Genomic DNA, 27216 nt, shown 5'->3' with positions numbered 1-27216 from the left:
ATTCCACTCAGTGAGATGACAATAAGCTTACAACAGCGAGGGGGAAATATGACGCACCTACTCACTGTTCTGTAATTACAGTACGAGAGTGAAAAAGACACCTCACTTCCAGCAGAACTGTTCTGGTGATTCTCCCTCACTGGTGTATGTGATAATGCTTCTCTTCGCGACTATTTCTGAGAGACTGGCCGGGGGATCAGTCAGTAGAGCTGCGGGAGGAAGGATGGAGGAACATATCCACACAGGATGGGAAGGTATGTTTCTTAAAGTGAGAGACTGACAGGCTGAGTGCTGATGTCCCAGGGAGTACACAAGAGTCGAGGCAAGTCAAGGCCCAGGCACTTTGCTGCCAGAGACTTGTGTTACCGTACGTGGGCATTTAAATTTWAAAAAAGTTGGCAGCAAAGTGGAGATACATTTGCCTAATTAAGAGCAAACGTATTACTTATCTTCCGCTAGACTCCAGAAAACAATAAAGCAGCTAACGAGCAAACGGAAAGAAGAGAGCGAGATTTTAAAACACCTAGCATGCGTTGAAAGGGCCTTTAGCCTTTAGGAACGGTAGGAAGTGTAACCTTACGCAACTAAAGGGTAAGAAGCATTCATTTTTACTCCACAATGTATTTGTATTTATTATTCCTGGGGTCCTGCAAAATGAAGGCAGTTATACCATTTTAAAAACATTACAATACATTCACAAAAGATTTCACATCACATTAAGTGTGTGCCCTCAGGCCCCTACTCTACTACCACGTATCTACAACACAAAATCCATGTGTACGTGTGTGTATAGTGCGAATGTTATTGTGCGTGTGTATGCATGTGCCTGTATTTGTGTTGCTTCACGAGGTGTATTTGTATCTGTTTTTCAAATCTAGTCACGGCTCTATGTAGCCTCCCACAGTCTGTTCTGGACTTTGGGACTGTGAAGAAACCTCTGGTGGCATGTCTTGCAGGATAGGCATGGGTGTCTGGGCCGTGTGCCAGTAGTTCAAAGAGACAGCTCGGTGCATTCAACATGTCAATAACTCACAAATACTACCACATACAGTTGAAGTCGGAAAATTACATACACTTAGGTTGGAGTCATTAAAACTGGTTTTTCAAACACTCCACAAATGTATTGTTAACAAACTATAGTTTTGGCAAGTCGATTAGGACATCTACTTTGTGCATGACAAGTCATTTTTCCAACAATTATTTACAGACAAATATTTCACTTATCATTCACTGTATCACAATTCCAGTGGGTCAGAAGTTTACATACACTAAGTTGACTGTGCCTTTAAGCAGCTTGGACAATTACAGAAAATGATGTCATGGATTTAGAAGTTCTGATAGGCTAATTGACATCATTTGAGTCAATTGGAGGTGTACCTGTGGATGTATTTCAAGGCRTACCTTGAAACGCAATGCCTCTTTGCTTGACATCATGGGAAAATCAAAAGAAATCAGCCAAGACCTCAGATAAAAAATTGTAGACCTCCACAAGTTTGGTTCATCCTTGGGAGCAATTTCCAAATGCCTGAAGGTACCACGTTCATCTGTACAAACAATAGTACGCAAGCGTAAACACCATGGGACCATGCAGCCGTCATACCGCTCAGGAAGGAGACGCGTTCTGTCTCCAAGAGATGAACGTACTTTGGTGCGAAAAGTGCAAATCAATCCCAGAACAACAGCAAACGACCTTGTGAAGATGCTGGAGGAAACAGGTACACGTATCTATATCCACAGTAAAACGAGTCCTATATCGACATTACCTGAAAGGCCGCTCAGTAAGGAAGAAGCCACTGCTCCAAAACCACCATAAAAAAGCCAGACTACGGTTTGCAACTGCACATGGGGCCAAAGATCGTACTTTTTGGAGAAATGTCCCATGGTCTGATGAAACAAAAAAATAACTGTTTGGCCATAATGAACATCGTTATGTTTGGAGGAAAAAATGGGAGGCTTGCAAGCCGAAGAATACCATCCCAACCGTGAAGCACGTGGGTGGCAGCATCATGTTGTGGGGGTGCTTTGCTGCAGGAGGGACTGGTGCATTTCACAAAATAGATGGCATCATGAGGGAGGAAAATTATGTGGATATATCGAAGCAACAGCTCAAGACATCAGTCAGGAATAAAGCTTGGTCGCAAATGGGTCTTCCAAAGGGACAATGACCCCGGGCATACTTCCAAAGCAAAATGTGAATATCCAAGGACCAGCTGTGCTGCCCAAATTCTGAGCCAATTCCAATTTTCCTAAGTCCCTTTTTGTGGCACCTGACCACACGACTAAACAGTAGTCCAGGTGCGACAAAACTAGGGCCTATAGGACCTATAGGACCTGCCTTGATGAGTGTTAAGAAGGCAGAGCAGCACTTTATTATGGACAGACTTCTCCCCATCTTAGCTACTGTTGTATCAACGTGTTTTGACCATGATGGTAACTCCAAGCAGTTTAGTAACCTCAACTTGCTCAATTTACTCATTATTCATTCCAAGATTTAGTTGATGTTTAGGGTTTAGTAAATGGTTTGTCCCAAATACAACACTTTTAGTTTTTGAAATATTTAGGACTAACTCATTCCTTGCCACCCATTCTGAGACTAACTGCAGCTCTTTGTTAAGTGTTGCAGTCGTTTCAGTCACTGTAGTGGATGACGTGTATAATGTTCAGTCATCCGCATACATAGACACACTGGCTTTACTCAAAGTCGTTAGTAAAGATTGAAGAAAGGGGTCTAGACAGCTGCCCTGGGGAATTCCTTATTCTACCTGGATTACGTTGGAGGTTTCCACTAAAGAACAACCTCTGTGTTCTGTTAGACAGGTAACTCTTTATCCACAATATAGCAGGGGGTGTAAAGCCATAACACAGAAGTTTTCCAGTGGCAAATAATGTCAAAAGCTGCACTGAAGTCTAACAAAACAGCCTCCACAATCATTTTATCATCAATATCTCTCAGCCAATCATCAGTCATTTCTGTAAGTGCTGTACATGTTGAATGTCCTTCCCTATAAGCATGCTGAACATCTGCTGTCAATTTGTTTACTGTAAAATATCATTGTATCTGGTCAAACCCAAAGGGTTGGTTACAGGCTGATTGGTCGGCTATTAGAGCCAGTAAAGGGGGTTTTATTGCAATCTTTAAGTCATACAACAGATTCTCAATTGGATTGAGGTCTGGGCTTTGACTAGGCCATTCCAAGACATTTAAATGTTTCCCCTTAAACCACTCAAGTGTTGCTTTAGCAGTATGCTTAGGGTCATTGTCCTGCTGGAAGGTGAACCTCCCTCCCAGTCTTAAATCTCTTGAAGACTGAAACAGGTTTCCCTCAATAATTTCCCTGTATTTTGCACCATCCATCATTCCTTCAATTCTGACCAGTTTCCCAGTCCCTGCAGATGAAAAACATGGTGGGGATGGTGTCCTTGGGGTGATGAGAGGTGTTGGGTTTGCGCCAGACATAGCTTTTTGGCCATCAAGAAAAACCCTCAATTTTAGTCTCATCTAACCAGAGTACCTTCTTCCAAATGTTTGGGGAGTCTCCCACATGCCTTTTGGCGAACACCAAACGTGTTTGCTTATTTTTTTCGTTAAGCAATAGATTTTTTTCTGTCCACTSTTCCGTAAAGCCCAGCTCTGTGGAGTGTACGGCTTAAAGTGGTCCTATGGACATATACTCCAATCTCTGCTGTGGAGCTTTGCAGCTCCTTCAGGGTTATCTTTGGTCTCTCTGTTGCCTCTCCGATTAATGCCRTCCTTGCTGGTCCGTGAGTTTTGGTGGGCGGCCCTCTCTTGGCAGGTCTGTTGTGGTGCCATATTCTTTCTTTCTTTTTTATAATGGATTTAAAATGGTGCTCTGTGGGATGTTCAAAGTTTATGATCTTTTTTTATAACCCAACCCTGATCTGTACTTCTCCACAACTTTGTCCCTGACCTGTTTGGAGAGCGCCTTGGTCTTCGTGGTGCCGCTTGCTTGGTGGTGCCSCTTGCTTAGTGGTGTTGCAGACTCCGGGGCCTTTCAGAACACGTGTATATATACACTGAGATCATGTGACACCTTATGTGCAAGTCCACCTGTGTGCAATCTAACTAATTATGTGACTTCTGAAGGTAATTGGTTGCCCCCATATCTCATTTAGGAACTTCGTAGCAAAGGGGGTGAATACATATGCACGCACCACTTTTCCTTTTTTTAAACAAGTAATATTTTTCATTTCACTTCACCAATTTGGGCTATTTTGTATATGTCCGTTAAATGGATTTTTATTTGGATTTCATGTACAGGTTCATGTTTCATGTACAGGTTGTAATGCAATTGGAAAAATGCCAAGGGGGTGAATACTTTTGCACGCTCTGTATAGTGCAAAGTCAATCTAATTCATATTTTGGAATAAATCAACTTGTTCAACTGCCGAAGACAACTCTGATGCAATTACAGATGCTCAAACAGAACATTCTAATTTACATTTTGAGACCGACATTGAAGACAAACACTGAAGCTTTTTATGCTAGCAATTGCATATTTTTGTATTTGTATTTATTATGCATCCCTTTTAGCTGCTGTCAAGGCATATACATTTGACTGAGGTTAGTGTGTTTTCAGGCAGTTTGACAACTAACCAAACTGAAAACCAACACAAATCCTCACAGTCCTATCTACGGTACAACCTGTTAAGTTGTTTTTCACATCTTGAGGCAGTGGAGTCAGGCAAGGGGATCAGATGGCCATATATGAGGTGCAGGGTAGAAGGAATCTACACTTCAACTGTTTCGTTTTTTTTCACTTGAAAATGTATGCCAAACAACAACCATTGATTTCAGAGTTTAACAAAGCATACAACTCTATGCACAATGACTACTTTGAACAATTTCCCCCCCKAAAAAATACAAAAACCCATTTTGTGGAAGAACTGTGCAGATGCAAACTTTGTTGGTACTCATTGGTCCTTCTCGATGGACATATCACAATTGCTCGGGTGAAAACGGACACACTCTCAGCAGATCAGCCACCACAAAGAACACAGCATGCTGCATACGGACAGAATCCGTCAGCCTGCTTCTTCATAGTTGGCTGGAGCCAAACTATTGACGTGACACACCCTCTTGATCAAAATAAAGACAAAGAGAATGCCTCTCTGTCATGGTCACCTCCCCAGGGAAAGCTTCCTGCAACAGCCTCTGTCCATTGATCGTGACTTTGCATTACATCCTTCTTCATCCCCAACATACTGTACATTCCAGTGAGTCCACACAAGTCACGATAATGCTTTAACCCAAGGTCCATGAGACAAAAGAAGGTCTTCTCAGGTTTCAAAGACWAACGTTTGGAGTGCTACAGAAATAATGATGACATCCGCCCACATGAGGTATGAATACAAGAGGAACCCACAGTACCTGAAACTGATTACACAGAGAAATTAATAGAAAAGCAGGTTGGGGGGGAGAAAGATAATGAAAGAAAGATGGCTAGAAAAGCCCAAAAAGGAAGAGGGCAGGACTTGAGAACCGATGTTCATGACACTCAAAAACCCACCAGCATGAAACAAATAAACCTCAACATAAATCATTACTGAAAGGAGTATACACATGTACTTCTTCAAAATGTGTCTATAGCGTGAGCTTTTGTATTGTGGTCAATCTAGATGGCTTACGCAAAGGCAGATAGCCCTTTGGGGGAAAAAATAAGCGGGTGGGTTGCTGATGATGGGAGGGGGAGGTGTTTGGCTCTGTCTGCGAGGGGAGGGAGGCACCAGTCTCTCAGACTCTAGAAGAAGAGACAGATCAGAGGCCCAGTACAGCCCCTTCTTTGTGACGTGATCATTAAGAGAGTGAATGCAAAAAGGAAACACATGAACAGGATGTAACTATGGCTTTTCTACTCCCCCCTTCATTAACTCCATTTCTGCCCTCAAGCTATTAAAAGAAGAATAAAAACAGCACAAATTGCAAAAACAGAAATCTTATGAAACCTCTGTCTTTGCTATTTAAAAAGTTCAAAATAGACTAATCCATGTTGATTGTGACAGGCATGTGGTCCTATAGCATATTTGTATTTATTATGGATCCCCATTAGTTCCTGCCAAGGCAGTAGCTACTCTTCCTGGGGTCCAAACACAATAAAGCACTTATATTAAATATAAAACAAAAGATAAAACAGTACAACATATAACATTATGACACAACTACATGTCTACAATACAAAATGTATAATACCACCATTCAACAATATCACAATGTATGTGTCTGCATATGCATGTGTCTGTACCATTGTGTGTGTCTCTTCACAGTCCCTGCTGTTCCATAAGGTGTATTTTTACCGGATTAATACATTTGCAAAATGTTCTGAAAACCTGTTTTTGCTCAGTCATTATGGTGTATTGTGTGTAGATTGATGAGGGGGGAAAAAACGATTTAATCCAATTTAGAATCATGTGGTAAAAGTTGAGGGGTCTGAATACTTTCAGAATGCACTGTATAATGTGGAAGAGCCCAAAAYAAATTGGTCCATCAACAATGACAAGTCGCCTGGGTCTGACAACTTGGATGGACAATTTCTGAGGATGATTGCAGACTATATTACCACCTCTTCAATCTAAGCCTACAGGAAAGTGTGTACCCAGTGGTGTCTCTCGATCACAGGTGAAGGATATTTTAAACAAAACAAAAATAGTTCTACAAGCAGTTGTTACAACAACAAGAAAATAGTGTTTTGTTCAAATACTGATGGAGTCAACTAATAAAAGAATGGACGACCTGACCAGAGAGGTCCAGGACCTGAAGAAGAGTTTGCAGTTCTCCCAGGGTCTACTCGGTGAGTTTAAACAGGAGAACGGAAAGATGACAGCAATCTGTAACTCATTGAGAGAGGGCATCAGTTCTGTACGTGAATACATGACATCAATGACGGAGAAATCCGATTATCTCGAGGAACGATCAAGGCGGAACAACATTATTGTCGATGGAATTGCAGAATCTCCACATGAGACTTACATCCGATATGACAGGCTCATTGTCCACCCTCCCTCCCAAAAGCCTGGAAGGGATGAGAGAGCCAAGCTTCAACCCCGCTGCACACACACACACCAACGGATTTATGGACTGCTGAATGTGTTTTATTTTCTCTTGTTTTGTTTGTTCTTTTCCATATTATTTCGATCTCTGATAAGCTACCCAGGAAAGGGCTGAAAATAGCTCATATTAATATATGTAGCCTCAGAAATAAGGTTCATGATCAATAACTTGATAAAATTAGATAGCATTAACATATTAGCAATTTCTGAGACTCACTCAGATAATTCCTACAGCAGTAGCAATACAAGGATATAACATCTATAGAATAGACAGGAATGCTTATGATCGATAGATCGATAGATATACACACATGCATACACAGATATACTACGGTTCAAAAGTTTGGGGGCACTTAGAAATGTCCTTGTTAATGAAAGAAAAGGAAATTTTTTGTCCATTAAAATAACATAAAATTGATCAGAAATACAGTGTAGACATTGTTATGTTGTAAATGACTATTGTAGCTGGAAACGGCAGATTGTTTATGAAAAATCTACATAGGCGTACAGAGGCCCATTATCAGCAACCATCCCTCCTGTGTTCCAATGGCACGTTGTGTTAGCTAATCTATGTTAATAATGTTAAAAGGCTAATTGATCATTAGAAAACCCAGAGGAACTCTGCTATATCATGGATTGAGAGCTATCTAATAGAACTCAGATGGTTTTCTACTCTTAGGGCTAGGGGGCAGTGTTCGGAAGTTTGGATAAATGACGTGCCTAAAGTAAYCTGCCTGTTACTCAGGCCCAGAAGCTAGGATATGCATATAAAATGGTAGCATTGGATAGAAAACACTCTAAAACACACTAAAAATGTTAAAATAATGTCTGTGAGTATAACAGAACTGATATTGCAAGCAAAAAAACGAGGAAAATTCATCCAGAATATATTTTTGTTTGAGGTCACTGTCCATTTCACCACTTGTCAATGGGATACACAAATAAATAGCTCCCAGATTGCAGTTCCTATGACTTCCACTAGATTATCAACAGTCTTTAGGGTTTCAGGCTTGTTTTTTGAAAAATGAATTAGATGTAGTTTTTCAAGGTGGCTCTCATTTTGACTGTAGTCTTGTGGCGAGCGTGGATGAGAGCACGCACCTCGTTATTTATCTCCGGAATTGAACATACTACATTCCGTCTTAAATTGTATAATTTATTTACATATTAGTGTACCTGAGGGTTGATTAGAAACGTTGTTTGACTTGTTTGGATGAAGTTTATTGGTAACTTTTGGGATTCCTTTGTATGCATGTTGAACTAGTGGAAAGGGTGGATTACTGAATCAAGCGCGCCAACTAAACTGACTTTTTGGGATATAATGAAGGACTTTATCAAACAAAACAACKATTTGTTGTATAGCTGGGACCCTTGGGATTGCAAACAGAGGAAGATCTTCAAAGGTAACTGATTTATTTTATCGCTATTTGTGACGTCTCTGCTGGTTTGGAAAATTAGTTTAATGCTTTTGTATGTGGTGCGCTGTCCTCAGATAATCACATGGTATGCTTTCGCCGTAAAGCCTTTTTGAAATCTGATAACTTCTTGTTAATCCAACTGCGTTAAGATTTTAAATAACGTAGGACACTTGTATGTTCATGAATGTTTAATATTACATTTTGTAATATGAATTTGGCGCGCTCCAGCTTCACCGGATGTTGTCGATTTTGATCCCGTTAACAGGATCCGTATGCTAAGGGTTTAATGGAAGCTTCTCTATGTCAAAGATGTAGGGTGTGGGTACCACAGGGCAGTTCTCTAGGCCCTCTACTTTTTTCTATCTTTACTAATAATCTGCCACTGAGTAAAGACTGTGCTGGTGACTCAACATTATACATGTCAGCTACCACAGCAAGTGAAATCACTGCAACACTTAACAAAGAGCTGCAGTCAGTTTTAGAATGGGTGGCAAGTAATAAGCTAGTCCTAATTATTTAAAAAACGAAAAACATTGTATTAGGGACAAATTATTCACCAAACCACAATAAAGCGCGGCTCTGCTTTCTTGATATTGCTGTGCCACAAATAGGGACATAGGCAAATTACAGTTGTCCTAGAACAGAGCAGCACAGCTGGTCCTTAAATGTGCACAGAGAGGTAACATCAATAACATGCACGTCAATCTCTCTGGCTCAAAGTAGAGGAGAGATTGACTGCATCACTACCTATCTTTGTGAGAGACATTGACATGTTGAAAGCATCGAGCTGTCCGTTCAAATTGGCACACAGCTCAGACACCCCACAAAACATACCACCAGGGGTCTCTTCACAGTCACCAAGTCCAGAACAGACTATGGAAATGCACAGTACTACACAGAGCCATGACTGAATGGAAGTCTATTCCACATCAAGTAACTCCTGCAAGCAGTAAAATCAGACTTAAAAAACATAAAACTACACCTTATGGAACAACGCGGACTGTGAAGAGACAAASACASAGGCACACACACGCTAGCACAAGCACTCTACACACACGTATGTATGGTGGTATTATAAATGATGTATTGTCGATATGTAGATATGTGTTTTAGCCTTAATTTGTTTGTGCTATTTTGTGTGGGTTTTTGCGCTGATCATAACTTTTTTTGCACGTAATGTTTCCTCCATTTCCGATGCCCGAAAAGAGCTTCTGGACATCAGAACACCGATCAGTAATATTTGGATGAGGATTTCTAATTAAATGAGTCGGATGCAAGTTATATAATGCTCATCCCAGACCAAGCCCAAATCCCAACACTCAAAAAAGGAAGAAACGCCATTATAGAGGCCGGCTTTCGGTAACCTTTATTTAAACAGTGAGTCACATTGAGATAAAACTATTTTACAAGAGAGCCCTGTATACATCAATAAAACACAACAGCCTACTATATAAAACACATAATACAAAACATTAAATATATTTAAGAAAAGCAATCCTATTCTGTAACACAAGTCTCCAATCAATAATGTAAAATGCTTGAAAAGCACCAGAATATCTAATTACAAGGAATTCTGCATATTGTTCCACACAAGGGGCGAAAAAAACTAAAAGCACATTTTCCCATTTCTGTGGAGACCAAAGGGATCTCCAAAGTTATCCATCCCTGAGAACGGGTTTGGTAATTTGTACGTCTAATATTTCTGCAAGTTTCTGCAAGACCGCTTTGTAAATAAATGAAAGAGAGCYCAGCTCTTCTTACAGACAGAGGTCCATCCCACATGTTTGCAAAGAATACAATGAATCTTAAAACCATCCACAGTGATAAAACGTATTGCTGAATGGAATACTGAGTCCCATGGTTTCAAAACAGAGGCTGCCGCATGCATATAACTAATGAAACCATAGTCTATTACAGGGAGAAATGTTGTTTGAACAATCTTCCTTCTATTTTCAAAAAAGAGGCTGGATTTATTTCTAGATAAAATACTATCATAGATCTCATCTCCTTTGTCAAGTTTTCAATGTGTGTTTCAAAAAACAACTTGTCATCATCCAGATACCCAAGTACTTATAGTGAGATACTTGCTCAATTTGGGCTCCATTTGGAGTGTAAATACACAAGTCCTCAGGGTCAAGACCTAGAGAACAGCATAAACTTGCTTTTATTTGCATTGAACACTAATTTAGCATCAGTAAGTGATTTTTGGACTGAGTCAAAATCGCACTGAAGGTCACACATGGCCTGGGTTGCACTGAAGATGCACAGAAATAAATATCTGTGTCATCTGCATAGAGATGAATGTTACAAGTGCTAACAATACTTCCAATGTAATTTATATACCATGTGAACAACAATGGCCCCAAAATCGAACCCTGCGGTACCCCTTTAAGTACTTCAAGAAATGTGGATTTAACCCTGTCTATCATAATAGCTTGGMTTCTGTCACTAAGATCATTCTGAAACCACAAACAGGCATCAGTGCCCTTTTCAACCTCTCCCTGACCCAGTCTGCCAGTCTGTAATACCTACATGTTTCAAGCAGACCACCATAGTTCCTGTGCCCAAGAACACCAAGGTAACCTGGCTAAATGACGATCACACCTGTAGCCATGAAATGCTTGAAAGGCTGGTCATGGCTCACATCAACACCATCATCCCAGACACCCTGAACCCACTACAATTCGCATACCACCCCAACAGATCCACAGATGACGCATCTCTATTGCAATCCACACTGGATTTTCCCACCTCGACAAAAAGGAACACCTACGTTAGAATACTGTTTATTTACTACAGCTCAGCATGCAACCCCATAGTGCCCTCCAAGCTCATCACTAAGCCAAGGACTCTGGGACTGAACACATCCCTATGTAACTGGATCCTGGACTTCCTGACGGGCCGCCCCCAGGTTGTGAGGGTAGGCAACAACACATCTGCCACGCTAAACCTTAACACATGCGTGCTTAGCCCCATCCTGTTCTCACTGTTCACCCACGACTGAACCCACGACTGTGGGCTATGACATTGTGTCAGCCGGTGATTGTCAAGCAAATAACTGCCGGTCTCACGGTAATTGACCGTTAATTAACAAACACATTTAGCATCTCCTGGCTTCCACGTATAGCCTACAAGCCATTGATACAGACCTTTGGAACAGCTACATTTTAAAAAGTCGAATAAATCCATGTAATATAGCCTACACCGTCACAATAAATCCATTATTTCTTTTAGACAGGTCTAAAGAAACATGATATAAAGAAAATGTAGTCTATTTCAGAAGAACAGAACAGCATACTCTGAGTTGTCCTTATGTTAGGCCCTGATCTGGCTATGCCAGATTTGCTTAGAATTCCATGCCATTATTTTATATTATTTTATAGTATAAAGAATACAATTGAACCTAGCATTTCTCCAAGCGATTTGAGGGAGTGTGTATATTGAGCGCTTAACAAAMAAACAGGTACTCCTATATATATATATATATATATTTTTTTTTTATTATTATTATTATTATTTTTTTTTTTTTACCGTTATTTTACCAGGTAAGTTGACTGAGAACACGTTCTCATTTGCAGCAACGACCTGGGGAATAGTTACAGGGGAGAGGGGGATGAATGAGCCAATTGTAAACTATGCTTAATGTAGAGTTATTAATGTAACTTTAGTTGTTCTACAAACGCTGGGCTATATGTTTAGATGTTCAATACATTGCGAGGCTGCATGATGCGACTCTAATGATGATCTGAAAGTTGCATGAAAGGCATGAGCTCTGCTTAGTTTCTTGCGCAGGCTGTACACAATTAATATTCTGAACATAGTCCAGGACAGTTGTGGGATGCGATAGATCCCAAATTAATACAACCACTAGCATAAAAAAACTATTTTAAGCAATGAGCCTGATGCAACTGATGAGAACGTTTAGCTTAAAATGTTGATAAACTATTAGGCTATTTCTTCACATTATAAGCGCAGCAATGTGCACACAGCAATAAGAGCAAATGTTCCATTAGCAGGAAAACACCATGAACACAAATGCGACTATGCATGTAATGCTTTTATTATAAAAAGGGGCATTTTTATGGTGAAAATGATCTTGCCCAAACTTGAAACTCACGCGCTGCGTATGTATGCCAGTTAGACTCTACACCCGTTCTAAACCGGATTAATGGACTTCCTTTTAAGAAGTTATTTGGCCACTTGATACAAACCTTACCAAAACTGTTACGTTCCCCAGTTTCTGTGTTGTGGTTTGTTAGGTGTGTGTTTCAGGATGGCTTCCTGAAATCCCCCCCCAAGCAGCTGATTGGTCGACTCCATGGCTAATTGGAGAGCTGACCCCGCCCCCTCGTCAGGACGCAGCTGTCTCCAATTACCAATGCCTTCTGAAGCTATATAAAAACCAGTGTTCTGCTGCTCAGACGAAAGATCATTGCTGAGAGAGGAGGCTGATGGCGATATACTGTGTTGGTTGTTCTCAGAGGGAGATGATTAGTGTGTCCTGTATTGGTTATGTCTGTTGTGTGTCAATAGGACGCAGTGTTTTGATTATTGAAATTGTTTGTAAAATTCTGTTGTGTTTGTTCCCAGGGGGAAGGGGAAGGCACCTAGGCAGTGCTTAGGCAAGAGGCCTGCGGGCATACATATACCCGTAGTATATTCACTGTCTTGGCACACTAGGTAAGACATGGGTGGACCACCCCCTGTATTTTGGTTAGCGCACCAGGTGGTGCAAAGTTAGGTGGGTAGGCAGTTAAGGTAGGAGGGGGGGCTTTGATATTTACTATCTTTGCTTTGGTTCCGTCCAGCCCCTTTTCCCCAAAATTACTGTGTGACGGAATAAATTCCTTGTAATCGGTACAATTCTCTGCCTTTTGTCATCCTTACTCGCACCTACGTCTTTCACTTCACGGAGAGTTGAGTTGTAGCAGGGTGTTGCGTTCCCTCTTCATAGAGGCGTGCATAACAAAAACATATAGGCCTATGGGCTAGGCTACATGAGGTGTGCAACTATGATTTGAAAAAGTTGAAAAAAGCATGCGCTGTTTGCCTTCACAAGTGATACGCTAATATTGTCACCCATTACACTATTCTTGATATAATCTTGGTCTTTACATATACTAATTCATATGTGTGAAGTTTGTTTTGAACAGACCATTATCATGCACGTGTCTCGAATCAGGGGCAGCGGGGAAAAGATACATGTAATCCATAGCGAAAGGAGGACACTGTTCCCGTGGTTAATTTTCATGCCAGCCAGGTAGGCTATACTCCTGTTTTAAAGAGAAGTAATGTGCTTAATATTAGGAAAGTTGAGAAATAAATATAGTAGGCCTAGCCTATAGAAAGCTGATGGGATCCTCTTTTTAAGAGACCATCACTCTGTTTTCTAACAATTGTATAGCCTATWGAAATGTTGTGCAACATGAATTCATGGGCTCTCATTAAGTGTTTGTTTAGATTTTTGATCACATTTGCATTGATGTCAGGGTGATTAGAGGGACAATAGAGTGCTGAGTACCAGGCAGTTAGCAGGTTTGGTAAGCTACTAATGACCATCAGCAGCATCAGAGCTTGGAGAAGCCTAAATACCGTGACTAAACGGTCACATGGAATTTGACTGCCATCATGACCACCGGTGTGGCGGTAATACAGTCACCGTAACAGCACTAAACACACCCCCATTCACATCGAAGGGGCTGTAGTGGAGTGGGTCGAGAGCTTTATAAGGTCCTCAGTGTCCACATCACTAAGGATGTATCATGTTCTAAACATACCAACATAGTCAGGAAGCGGGAACGACAGGAGGCTGAAAAGACTTGGCATGGACTCTCAGTAGGGTTGGGCGGTATCCAGATTGTCATACCGTTTCTGTACCATACCAGGTATACGGTATTACCAAATGTGCACACAAGGGTCACCTTTTTTTTTTATGGACAAAACTGTTTAAGCAACAGGGAACTTGATCCAGGAGAGGACTGAAGGTTTCTGCTGTAAACCAGAAGCTTGATTTTGACATCTAGCAACTGAGCAAACCAAATGCATAGCTGGAGCCCTGGGCTGGATAAAATGTATTTATCTTAGAAGCAGTGGCATAGCACACACCCCCGCAGCCTGAGGTATTAAATCATGTCGGTATTTCGAAATACCCAGGTATAAGGTATAAAAAGTATTTTGCCCAAGCCTAGCCCTCAGATCCTCAAAGTTCTACAGCTGCACCATTGAGAGCATCTTGACTCGCTGCAACTGCTTGGCATCCGACCGTAAGGCACTACAGAGGGTAGTGCGTACGGCCCAGTACATCACTTGTGCCGAGCTCCATTTCATCCAGGACCTCGATACCAGGCAGAGTCAGAAGAAAGCCCTAAAAATTGTCAGACTCCAGCAACCGAAATCAGACTGTTCTTTCTGCTACCGCACGGCAAGCGGTACCGGTGAATCATGTCTGGGACCAAAAGGCTACTGAACAGCTTGCTCCCCCAAGCCATAAGACTGCTGAACAGTTAATCAAATGACTACCCTGACTATTTGCAATGACCCCCTTTTTATTTGCACTGACTCTCTTGCACCGGCTCTATACACATTCATTGGACTCTACCCACACACATACTACACTGACACTCCAACATGCACACACATGCATATTGATGCCACACTATCACACCCTTCACATACACTTCTGCTACTCTTTATCTATCATGATTGCCTAGTCAATCTTACCCCTACCTACATGTACAGTACCAGTCAAATTTTGGACACCTACTCATTCAAGGGTTTTTCTTTATTTTACTATTTTCTACATTGTAGAATAATAGTGAAGACATCAAAACTATGAAATAACACACACATGGAATCATGTGTTAAATCTAAATTCTTCAAAGTAGCCACCCTTTGCCTTGATGACAGCTTTGCGCATTCTTGGCATTCTCTCAACCAGCCTCATGAGGTAGTCACCTGGAATGCATTTCAATTAAAAAGGTGTACCTTGTTAAAAGTTAACTGATTTCCTTAATGCGATTCTGCCAATCAGTTTAGAGGTTGACCGATTAATCGTAATGGCCGATAAATTAGGGCCGATTTCAAGTTTTCATAACATTCGGAAATCAGTATTTTTGGACACCGATTTGGCCGATTTCTTTACACCTTTTTAACTAGGCAAGTTAGTTATGAACACATTCTTATTTTCAATGACGGCCTAGGAACGGTGGGCTAACTGCCTTGTTCAGGGGCAGAACGACAGATTTTTACCTTGTCAGCTTGGGGATTCAATCTTGCAACCTTACGGTTAACTAGTCCAACGCTCTAACCATCTGATTACATTGCACTCCAAGAGGAGCCTGCCCGTTACGCGAATGCAGTAAGAAGCCAAGGTAAGTTGCTAGCTAGAATTAAACTTATCTTATAAAAAACAATCAATCATAATCACTAGTTAACTACACATGGTTGATGATATTACTAGTTTATCTAGCGTGTCCTACGTTGCATATAATCGATGCAGTGGCATTCGCGAAAAAGGACTGTCATTGCTCCAATGTGTACCTAACCATAAACATCAACACCTTTCTTAAAATCAATACACAGAAGTATATATTTTTAAACCTGCATATTTAGCTAAAAGAAATCCAGGTTAGCAGGCAATATTAACCAGGTGAAATTGTGTCACTTCTCTTGCGTTCATTGCACGCAGAGTCAGGGTATTTCGCAACAGTTTGGGCCGCTTGGCTCGTTGCAATCTAATTTGCCAGAATTTTACGTAATTATGACATAACATTGAAGGTTGTGCAATATTTAGACTTATGGATGCCACCCGTTAAATACAATACAGAACGGTTCCGTATTTCACTGAAAGAATAAACGTTTTGTTTGAGGGGATAGGTCATTAATATGGTCAAATCCGGAAACTAAGGCTCGTATTTCTGTGTGTAATTATAACATAATTAAGTCTATGATATGATAGAGCAGTCTGACCGAGCGATGGTAGGCACCAGCAGGCTCGTAAGCATTCATTAAAGCAGCACTTTTGTGCGTTTTGCCAGCAGCTCGTCGCTGTGCTTCAAGCATTGCGCTGCTTATGACTTCAAGCCTATCAACTCCTGAGATGAGGCTGGTGTAACCGATGTGAAATGGCTAGCTAGTTAGCGGGGTGCGCGCTAATAGCGTTTCAAACGTAACTCGCTCTGAGACTTGGAGTAGTTGTTCCCCTTGCTCTGCATGGGTAACGCTGCTTCGAGGGTGGCTGTTGTCGATGTGGTCCTGGTTCGAGCCCAGGTAGGGGCGAGGAGAGGGACGGAAGCTATACTGTTACACTGGCAATACTAAAGTGCCTATAAGAACATCCAATAGTCAAAGGTATATGAAATACAAATGGTAGAGAGAGAAATAGTCCTATAATAACTACAACCTAAAACTTCTTACCTTGGAATATTGAAGACTCGTGTTAAAAGGAACCACCAGCTTTCATATGTTCTCATGTTCTGAGCAAGGAACTTAAACGTTAGCTTTCTTGCATGGCACATATTGCACTTTTACTTTCTTCTCCAACACTTTGGTTTTGCATTATTTAAACCAAATTGAACATGTTTCATTATTTATTTGAGGCTAAATTGATTTGATTGATGTATTATATTAAGATAAAATAAAAGTGTTCATTCAGTATTGTTGTAATTGTCATTATTACATTTTTCTTTTTTTTTTATTATATAATTTATTTTTAATTGTTTTTATTTTTTTATTTTTTTCATACCGATTAATCGGTATCAGCTTTTTTTGGTCCGCCAATAATCGGTATCGGCGTTGAAAAATCATAATCGGTCGACCTCTAAATCAGTTGTGTTGTGACATGGTAGATATCCCTATTTGGTAGAAGACCAATTCCATATTATGGCAAGAACAGCTCAAATAAGCAAAGAGAAACGACAGTCCATCATTACTTTATGACATGGTCAGTCAATCCGGAAAATTTCAAGACCGTTGAAAGTTTCTTCAAGTGCAGTCGCAAAAACCAAGCGCTATGATGAAACTGGCTCTCATGAGGAACGCCACAGGCAAGGAAGACCCAGAGTTACCTCTGCTGCAGAGGATAAGTTCATTAGAGTTACCAGCCTCAGAAATTGCAGCCCAAATAAATGCTTCACAGAGTTCAAGTAACAGACAAATCTCAACATCAACTGTTCAGAGGAGACAGGTGAATCAGTACTTCATGGTCGAATTTCTGAAAAGAAACCACTACTAAAGGACACCAATAAGGAGAGACGTGCTTGGGCCAAGAAACAAGAGCAATGGACAATCGACTGGTGAAAATCTGTCCTTTGGTCTGAGGAGTCCAAATTGGAGATTTTTGGTTCCAACCGCCGTGTTTTTGTGAGACGCAGAGTAAGTGAACGGATGATCTTCGCATGTGTGGTTCCCACCGTGAAGCATGGAGGTGGTGTGATGGTGCTTTGCTGGTGACACTGTGTGTGATTCATTTAGAATTCAAGGCACACTTAACCAGTATGGCTACCACAGCATTTTGCAGCGATACGCCATCCCATCTGGTTTGCGCCTAGTGGGACTATCATTTGTTTCTCAACAGGACAATGACCCAACACACCTCCAGGCTGTGTAAGGGCTATTTGACCAAGAAGGAAAGTGATGAAGTGCTGCATGGCCTCTACAGTCACCCGACCTCAACCCAATTGAGATGGTTTGGGGTGAGTTGGACTGCAGAGCTAAGGAAAAGCAGACAAGTGCTCAGCATATGTGGGAACTCCTTCAAGACTGTTGGAAAAGCATTCCAGGTGAAGCTGGTTGAGAGAATGCCAAGAGTGTGCAAAGCTGTCATCAAGGCAAYGGTAGGCTACTTTGAAGAATCTAAAATATATTTTGATTTTTCTAACACTTATTTCATAGTTTTGATATCTTCACTATTATTCTACAATGTAGAAAATAGTAAAAAATTAAGAAAAACCTTTGAATGAGTAGGTGTACAAACTTTTGACTGGTACTGTACCAATTACCTCATCTACCTCGTACCTCTGCACATTGACTCGGTACCGGTACTCCTTGTATAAAATCTCGTTATTGTTATTTTACTGTGTTACTATTTTCTTTTTGTTAATTTTTTTTACTTTTTAAGTTTGCATTGTTGGGAATGGGCTCGTAAGCATATCCCGGTAAATGACAGTCACCCGAACCTGTTGTATTCGGCACGTGAACATTTTCATTTGATTTGATGAGAAGCTGCTGCCTAATGGGGATCCTTAATAAATGCAAAGGAATTAAATTCCATGAGGGGAACAGTTTTGCTGATGCTGAGAATGGAATGTATATGTTTTTAAATAACATCCTTAAACATTTAAAGATTTCTTGTGATTTTTATGGAAAGTTTTCTTCATGTTCTGAGAACATTTAAAGTGAATTGTGTGGAATATATATWTTTTTTTCCCCCCAGAATGTAACAACTGACATTAAACAACTAACATTAAAGAGAATCATACAATCTCTGAACATTCTGAGAATATTGCTGAAGTCACACAAGTCCCAGAATGTAGTAAAATATGACAGAAAATTAAAACTACTTTGGACCTTGTGTGGAATGTTCTGTGGAAGTACTGAAATTCCCACAGAATGTTGTGTCTTAACGTTCTCAGAACAATTTGAGAACATTACTTTAAATAGAACCATAGATTACCCACAACCAACAATGAGACAGCCGACAATCACGCGTTCACCAAGCTCTAAGAAACATATGGTTCTCAGAACGTTATGTGCTAGCTGGGAGTTTTCTTTACCCAGCCAGCCAGGTGCTTCCTGTTTCACGATTGGGTCTTGTTCGCTGAGGTTGAAAATATACTAGACACCAACTTCATGTCCCTGTAACGGAGCACCTAGCGATCAAGATGCTGCACTCAGTAGGTAGACTCAGGATTGCTGTATGTTTGAAAGCTGGAGGTTTGAACAGTAGCATCCAAAAATGTCTGAAAACCTATTTCTTCAAAGCGCACCTTAGTTGAACCCCCTAGCACCCCCCCCAAACAAAATAATATTAACTTACTGTTGCACTTCTAAATGGGTCTGAACAGGTGTGCAATAGTGCTTGTTGATCTTATCATTTTTTTAAGTATGTAGCACACTAACCACCCAGCCAGTGCTTAATTTGTAAATCGGTAGGTGCTGTAACAAAAAGTGAGCGTGAGAGGGGGTGACCTGGGGTGCTCTGAGGTACCGGAATGTATGATAAAAAAACACCTTTATAATAAAGCATTGCATGCATATCATCACATTTGCGTAGTGGTATAGTGCAGTAGATCAGAGGCATTTACAGAAGTTACACACATGGGGAACATTTTTCTTTTTAAACACATTTCATGAAATTCCATGTCATTTTACACGACTGGAGACCTTGGCAGAATCTTATTTAATATCCCACGTCGAAATGACAGACAACTTTGACACTAAGAAACTGAGAAATCGGAGATCAATGAAAACGACCTGGTCCTGAATCCATCAATAGCTCAGGCCTAGGTGTGCGGAGACACATTGTAGGCTACAATATGAGGAGGAAATTATAGTCCTAAAAAAGCTTTCCAGTGATGCGCAGCTCACTCGCTGGTGATGGCTGATGCACTCGTAACAAAAGCCTCCCTCTCTCCTGTTTTACTTTGTAAAACAATATTTGGAAGTTGATCAAATATATCGTGATAACCTAAAGCACACTGATTAGAGTCTTCCATTTCATCAGGAGCCATTTGCTTTCCAACATTTGTTTTCCCGCGATTGTATTTGAAATATTGCGAAAGGCCTGTTTTGTCTGCATACAGATTTGCCGCCCAGTGGAATGGAACACTGGTGTTACATTTGGAAAGCAGAATTTGCGTGGCTCAACCAGTTGGAACGTTGTCAAGGAGGACGGTCACGTGTGTTGCGAAACATAGGATCACTGGTTTGAGCGCCATATGGGACCGTTAGCAGCACACTGACCCCGACACAAAATAATTGCTCCTGGTTTTTCCACCCAAATTTTTTTATGACTATCAGGGTCGATATGATCAATAAAATCACACAGTTTGTATTCTTCCGCAAGACATTGTATTGATACAAGTCTATTTGATGTACTGGTTGAAGTGCATAGTAAAAGCCACTTGTTTTCTCAGTGTTATCAATTGCGGTGTCACAAGGGGGGTCTGACCAAAGATGGCCGCCAGCTACATCTCCCATAATCCTTTGTGCTACAGGTCACCTGACCTAGTTATGGCTAAGTTGGCAGGGCCTGTGCAGCACTGAGAGCTTGGCACCAGGACACTAGCATGGCCTGCTGAAGGCTCTCCACAGCTCAATTAACTTTAGTGTTTGAGTCAAGTGTTGATGATTAAGTCATTTTATACTCAGACAGAGCTAGGCCTTTTTATTGGAAGTTTGATGATGTACACTATATATACAAAAGTATGTGGACACCCCTTCAAATGAGTGGATTCGGCTATTTCAGCTACACCCGTTGCTGATAGGTGTATAAAATCGAGTACACAGCCATGTAATCTCCATAGACAAACAATGGCAGTAGAATGGCCTTACTGAAAAGCTCAGTGACTTTCAACGTGGCACCGTCATAGGATGTCACCTTTCCAACAAGTCAGTTCGTCAAATTTCTGCCCTGCTGGAGCCGCCCCGGTCAACTGTAAGTGCTGTAATTGCGAAGTAGAAACATCTAGGAGCAACAATGGCTCAGCCACCAAGTGGTAGGCCACACAAGCTCCCAGAACGAGACCGCCGAGTGCTGAAGCACGTAGCGTGTAAAATTGTCTGTCTTTGGTTGCAACACTCACTACCGAGTTCCAAACTGCCTCTGGAAGCAATGTCATCACAATAACTGTTTCAATGGCCGAGCAACCGCAAACAAGCCTAAGATCACCATGTGCAATGCCAAGCGTCGGCTGGAGTGATGAGTCACTCATCATCTGGCAGTCCGACGGACTAATCTGTGTTTGGCAGATGCCAGGAGAACTCTGCCTGTCACAATGCATAGTGCCAGCTGTAAAGTTTGGTGGAGGAGGAATAATGATCTGGGGCTGTCTTTCATGGTTTGGGCTAGGCCCCTTAGTTCCAGTGAAGGGAAATCTTAATGCTACAGCATACAATGAAATTCTATATGCCGTGTTTCCAACTTTTTGGCAACAGTTTGGGGAAGGCCCTTTCCTGTTTCAGCATGACAATGCCTCCGTGCACAAAGCGAGGTCCATACAGAAATGCTTTGTCGAGATCGGTGTGGAAGAACTGGCCTGCACAGAGCACTGACCTCAACCCCATTGAACACCTTTGAGATGAATAGGAAGGCCAACTGCAAGCCAGGCCTAATCGCCCAACATCAGTGCCCGACCTCACTAATGCTCTTCTGGCTGAATGGCAGCAAGTCCCCGCAGCAATGTTCCAACATTTATTTTATTCATTTAACTAGACATGTCAGTTAAGAACAAATTCGTATTGACAATGACGGGGGCATGGGGGCTGGGATTTAAAAATATATATATGACAAAACGCACATCACGACAAGAGAGACAACACAACACTACATAAAGAGAGACCTAAGACATCTCGTGGAAAGTCTTCCCAGAAGAGTGAAGGCTGTTATAGCAGCAAAGGGGGGACCAACTCCATATTAATGCCCATGATTTTGGAATTAGTTCGACGAGCGGGTGTCCACACACTTTTGATCATGTAGTGTATTTCTATGTTTTTCATTTAAAGCCTTTCTTTTTCCTGAAACCTGCCTCATGAGCATTCGTGCAGTTATCATCCTGCCTATTTATGGTCCTTGTGTGTTCGGTCAACCCCTACACCACACAATTGTCAATTGTTTCACTAGTAACTGCAGATCGTGGAGTGAAGTCCAGATAAATAATCTAGTATTTATGGGAGGTAACATCTCACTTGACACAGACGTCAATTCAACGCCTATTCCACATAGATTCCACATAACTGCATTGAAATGACGTGGAAACAACATTCATTAAACCAATGTGTGCCCAGTGCGATGCACTAATGAGCTGTTTTTACATAGCACATACCATAAGAACAATTAAACTGGGTGACACTGCTCAGTATTTCCTTTCCCTATTTAGGCCTATATTCCCTGTCACTGTCCGTAGAACTTACTCTACATTTAAGACAAAATATCCACAGGAAAGTATCATTAAACCAACATTTCAAAACGCTGGCACTTACTGTTTTCTTTCTATCATCTGAGGCATGCGCACACAATGTAAAAACGTGCACGAGCTCTGCTAGTGTTAATCACATTGCATACATGTAATGTGCCTACAGAAAGTATTCACACCCCTTGACTTTTTCTACATGTTGTTGTAGCCAGATGCTGGATATCGAAAAGAAGGGCACCTACTGTATTGGTAGATTGGTAAAAAAAAGAAATAAGCCAACAATGAACATCCCTTTGAGCATGGTAAAGTCATTAATTACACTTTGGATGGTGTATCAATACAACCAGTCACTACAAAGATACAGGCGTCCTCCCTAACTCAGTTGCTGTAGAGGAAGGAATCCTCTCAGGGATTTCACCATTAGGTTAATGTTTAATGGCTGTGATAGGAGAAAACTGAGGATGGGTCAACAACATTGGAGCTACTCCACAATACTAACCACATTGACAGACAGAGTGAAAAGAAGGAAGCCTGTACAGAATAAAAATATTCCAAAACATGCATCCTGTTTGCAATGGCTGTGATAGGAGAAAACTGAGGATGGGTCAACAACATTGGAGCTACTCCACAATACTAACAAAATTGACAGACAGAGTGAAAAGAAGGAAGCCTGTACAGAATAAAAATATTCCAAAACATGCATCCTGTTTGCAATAAGTCACTAAAGTAAAACTGCAAAGAAAGTGGCAAAGAAATTGACTTTATGTCCTGAATACAAAGCGTTATGAATGGGGCAAATTCAACACACCACTGAGTACCACTCTTCATATTTTCAAGCATGGTGGTGGCTGTATCATGCTATGGGTATGCGTGTCATTGACAAGGACTAGGAAGTTTTTTTATGATAAAAATAAATGGAATAGAGCTAAGCACAGGAAAAATCCTAGAGGAAAACCTGATTCAGTCTGCTTTCCAACAGACACTGGGAGACAAATGTACCTCTCAGCAGGACAATAACCTAAAACACAAGGCCAAATATAAACTGGAATTGCTTACCAAGACGACATTGAATGTTCCTGAGAGGCCTAGTTACAGTTCTGAGTCAAATCAGCTCAGAAAATCTATGGCAAGACTTGAAAATGGCTGTCTAGCAATGATCAACAACCAACTTGACAGAACTTGAAGAATTTTTGAAAGAATAATGTGCAAATATTGTACAATCCAGGTATGCAAAGCTCTTAGAGACTTACCCAGAAAGACTCACAGCTGTAAACGCTTCCAAAGGTGATTCTAACATGTACTAACTCAGGGGGTTGAATACTTATCTAATCAAGATACTGTATATTTTTGTTTTATTTATTTTTTATAAATGTTAGAATTTCTTAGACTTTGATATTAGAGTATTGTGTAGATCGTTGACAAAAAAATTACATTTAAATCCATTCTAATCCCACCTTGTAACACAACAAAATTTGGAAAAAGTCAAGATGTGTAAATACTTTCTGAAGGCTCTGTATTTACATAATGTGCGCTTGCCTCAAGTGATGGAAACAACACCAATCGCAATAGTAACATAGGATATTCCCCAAACAGAGGCAAGGTAAACGTATACTCAAAACACACGTAGACCTTCTTTTCCTTACCTGTCCTGGGACTGCTCCTCATACATCCTCTCCTTGCCCTCTTTGAAAAGCCGGATAGCCCTTTTCGATTTCTTCATTAGGCTTTCAATGTAGACCTTAAAGTAATCATTCTCGCTGAGCTGAGTCAGTCTCTGGCTCTCCTCATATTTGCACTGTATTAGCCGCAGATGCTGGTACGTGTCAGGTAAGATATCCAAGATGTACGGGGGGCTGTTTTTCAGCTGTAGTCTAGGGTTCTGACAGAGACGAACCTGCAGAGAGACATTCGCAATACCATGAGTTATTAGGAGGATAGTTCAGACATGTTAAATCTGTTTGTTGCATTCTGCCTATAACTACTGAGCTGCAATTTCCTTTTGACTCAAGTTTATCCAATATATGAAATCTTAACTAAAATAACACTGTATTTTGACCAATGCTTAAAACCTAATGATTAAACAACCCCTAATATGCCTGCACACATAGGGGGAAAGGCAATTTCGGGTTTACGTTATTGAAACTGGAAAGCATTCAATCAAATAGGGAGGAAAAGTCAGTCTACTGCAGGTATAAGCTCATTAAAAGCATAAATTATGCAACTGAATTGAAACAAACGTACCACTTTGTCCATAAGCTTCCACGTTTTTTCAACTGTTCGGCGGTCAGCAGCAGCCTGTTTTGGTGGTCCGACTGCATCCTGAATGGCATCGATGATGCCTAAAATCCGACCTTTGCGTTGGTTTGGTCCACGTCCACCCGGGTTATGGCCACTTAGAGCAGTTGCCATTGTCTATACACCGAGATAAATACAAATAACCTTAGTGTCTACAAGATGGTAACACTTTACTGCAGGTATTATGCATTATGTTGTGGGTATAACCCTGTGTCTTGATACATAGATACTTTACATATCATGACCCTTATAATAATTGGCTCATACTGATTATAACAAATGATAAAGAATGGGTTTCAGAAAAGTGTTACCGCCTTGCAAGATGCCACCAGTGCAGAAGTACAACGAAAGTCAACCATGCATATTAGAAGGCCAAGTAGGCTATGTATGCATTAGTCTGTGTGTTGTAGCCAAGGCTATTCTATAATCTCTGTCACAAAGTGGCATGCCTGACTAGTGACCTCCTGCTGAAAACTTCAATTTAAAGCCGGCTCCTTAACTTGAAAAACAAAAAACAGCAGCCCCGCCACTTGATTTGGCATAAAGCTGAGGGATAGAGCTGACGAAATGTAAGCGATCTCAAATTCATAGATGGTTATGAATACAAGGACTGGCAGTCCATAAGGTAAACATTAAAGTTTTAACCATATTTTGAAACTACCCTCTGGGCACAGGCATCAATTCAACTTCTATTCCACGTTGGTTCAACGTAATTTAATTGAAATGACGTGGAAACAACGTTGATTCAGCCAGTGTGAGCCCAGTGGGTAGTTCGTTTATATTTTTTCTAAGCCATAATATTTTGGGTTATGATGGGGTGAACTAAGACCATGGGGAATGTATAATGGTGGGGTTAAACAGTTGAGCTAAAATCATCGAGCATTAACTAGTATGCTATTCAACAATCAAAATGGGTATATCATTAGGCTAATTTAAATGATCAAAAACGGCAGAGTAGGCCTACGTTTAAAATCGTCAGCATATAGAAAGAGTAGACGAGTCTATTACACGAAATGAAAGTAGGCTTTGCTCCCAATTCTGACAAAAGTGTGGCGACTGTGTCTTGATCATATGCAACCAATTCATGAGCGCATTTGACGTTCACAAATGCATAGGCTGTATCAAACTTTAAGACTACAAAAGAGTCCTGTGCGGCTATAATAAATACAAATAGGCAACATAAGACAATGGTTTCGTAAAGCGTAGTGCTATGACTTGTATTAATGATCGTGATAGTAATGTTTTTAAAAACTACATAAAAATAAATCATTGACTTACTGCGCACCACGCAGGAGAATGTCGACGGAATTATCCTGTTTCGAGGCTTGTGGAATAAACAACCCGACTGAAATGACAAATGGAGAGGAAATGTACGTGGAAACTAACACAGATCGCGTGTGACGGTCATTGGTTACCAATCATCCCACTTTTTGCTTTTCCAAAATCAGTGTTTATAGATCAAATCAAATTTTCCCGAACTGAAGGGGCCAGTTGGCTCTACGTGAAAACGTAAAATGGTTGTGGGCGACAAAAATTATTATACGTCCTACTCTGCCCTGACGTCCAGTAGGAGCTGTAACACTTAGCTGGATGTTACATCCAGTATAGCATCCAAGTCAGAGTTACAACATTCAGCATCCGGCTCAGACTTACATCCAGCTCAGAGTTACATTAACATCCAGCATCTGTCACACACTTACATCCAGCATCTGGCTGAGAGTTACATCCAGAATCCAGCTTAGAATTACATCCGGCTCAGACTTGCATCTAACATCTGGTATCTGGCACAAAGTTACATCCAGCATCCAGCTCAGAATTACATTCAGTATCCGGCGCAAAGTGACATCCAGCCTCCAACGTCTGGCTCAGAGTTACATCCAGCATCCGGCACAGAGTTACATCCAGCACAGAGTTACATCCAGCATCTGCACAGAGTTTACATCCAGCATCTGGCACAGAGTTACATCCAGCATCTGGCACAGAGTTACATCCAGCATCCTGCACAGAGTTACATCCAGCATCTGGCACAGAGTTACATCCAGCATCTGGCACAGAGTTACATCCAGCATCTGGCACAGAGTTAACATCCAGCATTGGCACAGAGTTACATCCAGCATCCGGCACAGAGTTACATCCAGCATCCGGCACAGTTACATCCAGCATCTGCCAGAGTTACATCCAGATCCGGCACAGAGTTACATCCAGCATTCGCACAGAGTTACATCCAGCATCTGGCACAGGTTACATCAGCATCTGCAGCTCATGGCACAGAGTTACATCCAGCATCCGCACAGGGTTACATCCAG

At 41.1% G+C, this 27216-nt stretch overlaps 1 protein-coding gene across 1 annotated transcript in view; it reads right to left on the bottom strand.

Moving 5' to 3' along the window:
* cblb (Cbl proto-oncogene B, E3 ubiquitin protein ligase) overlaps window positions 1-26461 on the bottom strand; it is a 192661-nt gene extending 166200 nt beyond the window's left edge. Inside the window, exons 1-3 of the mRNA XM_070434684.1 lie at window positions 26189-26461; window positions 24857-25027; window positions 24259-24509 (exon numbers count right to left, since the gene is read on the bottom strand). Of these exons, the coding sequence (XP_070290785.1) occupies window positions 24259-24509; window positions 24857-25024 (419 nt within the window). The 5' untranslated portion in view covers window positions 25025-25027; window positions 26189-26461. The remainder of the gene's footprint in view (window positions 1-24258; window positions 24510-24856; window positions 25028-26188) is intronic.
* Between the last annotated feature and the right edge of the window lie 755 nt (window positions 26462-27216).

Source organism: Salvelinus sp. IW2-2015, linkage group LG23, assembly GCF_002910315.2.
Source record: "Salvelinus sp. IW2-2015 linkage group LG23, ASM291031v2, whole genome shotgun sequence".
In the NCBI taxonomy this organism is placed as follows: Eukaryota; Metazoa; Chordata; class Actinopteri; order Salmoniformes; family Salmonidae; genus Salvelinus; species Salvelinus sp. IW2-2015.
Note: the sequence above shows the minus strand (reverse complement) of the source record. Positions and strands in the feature narration are given on the sequence as shown.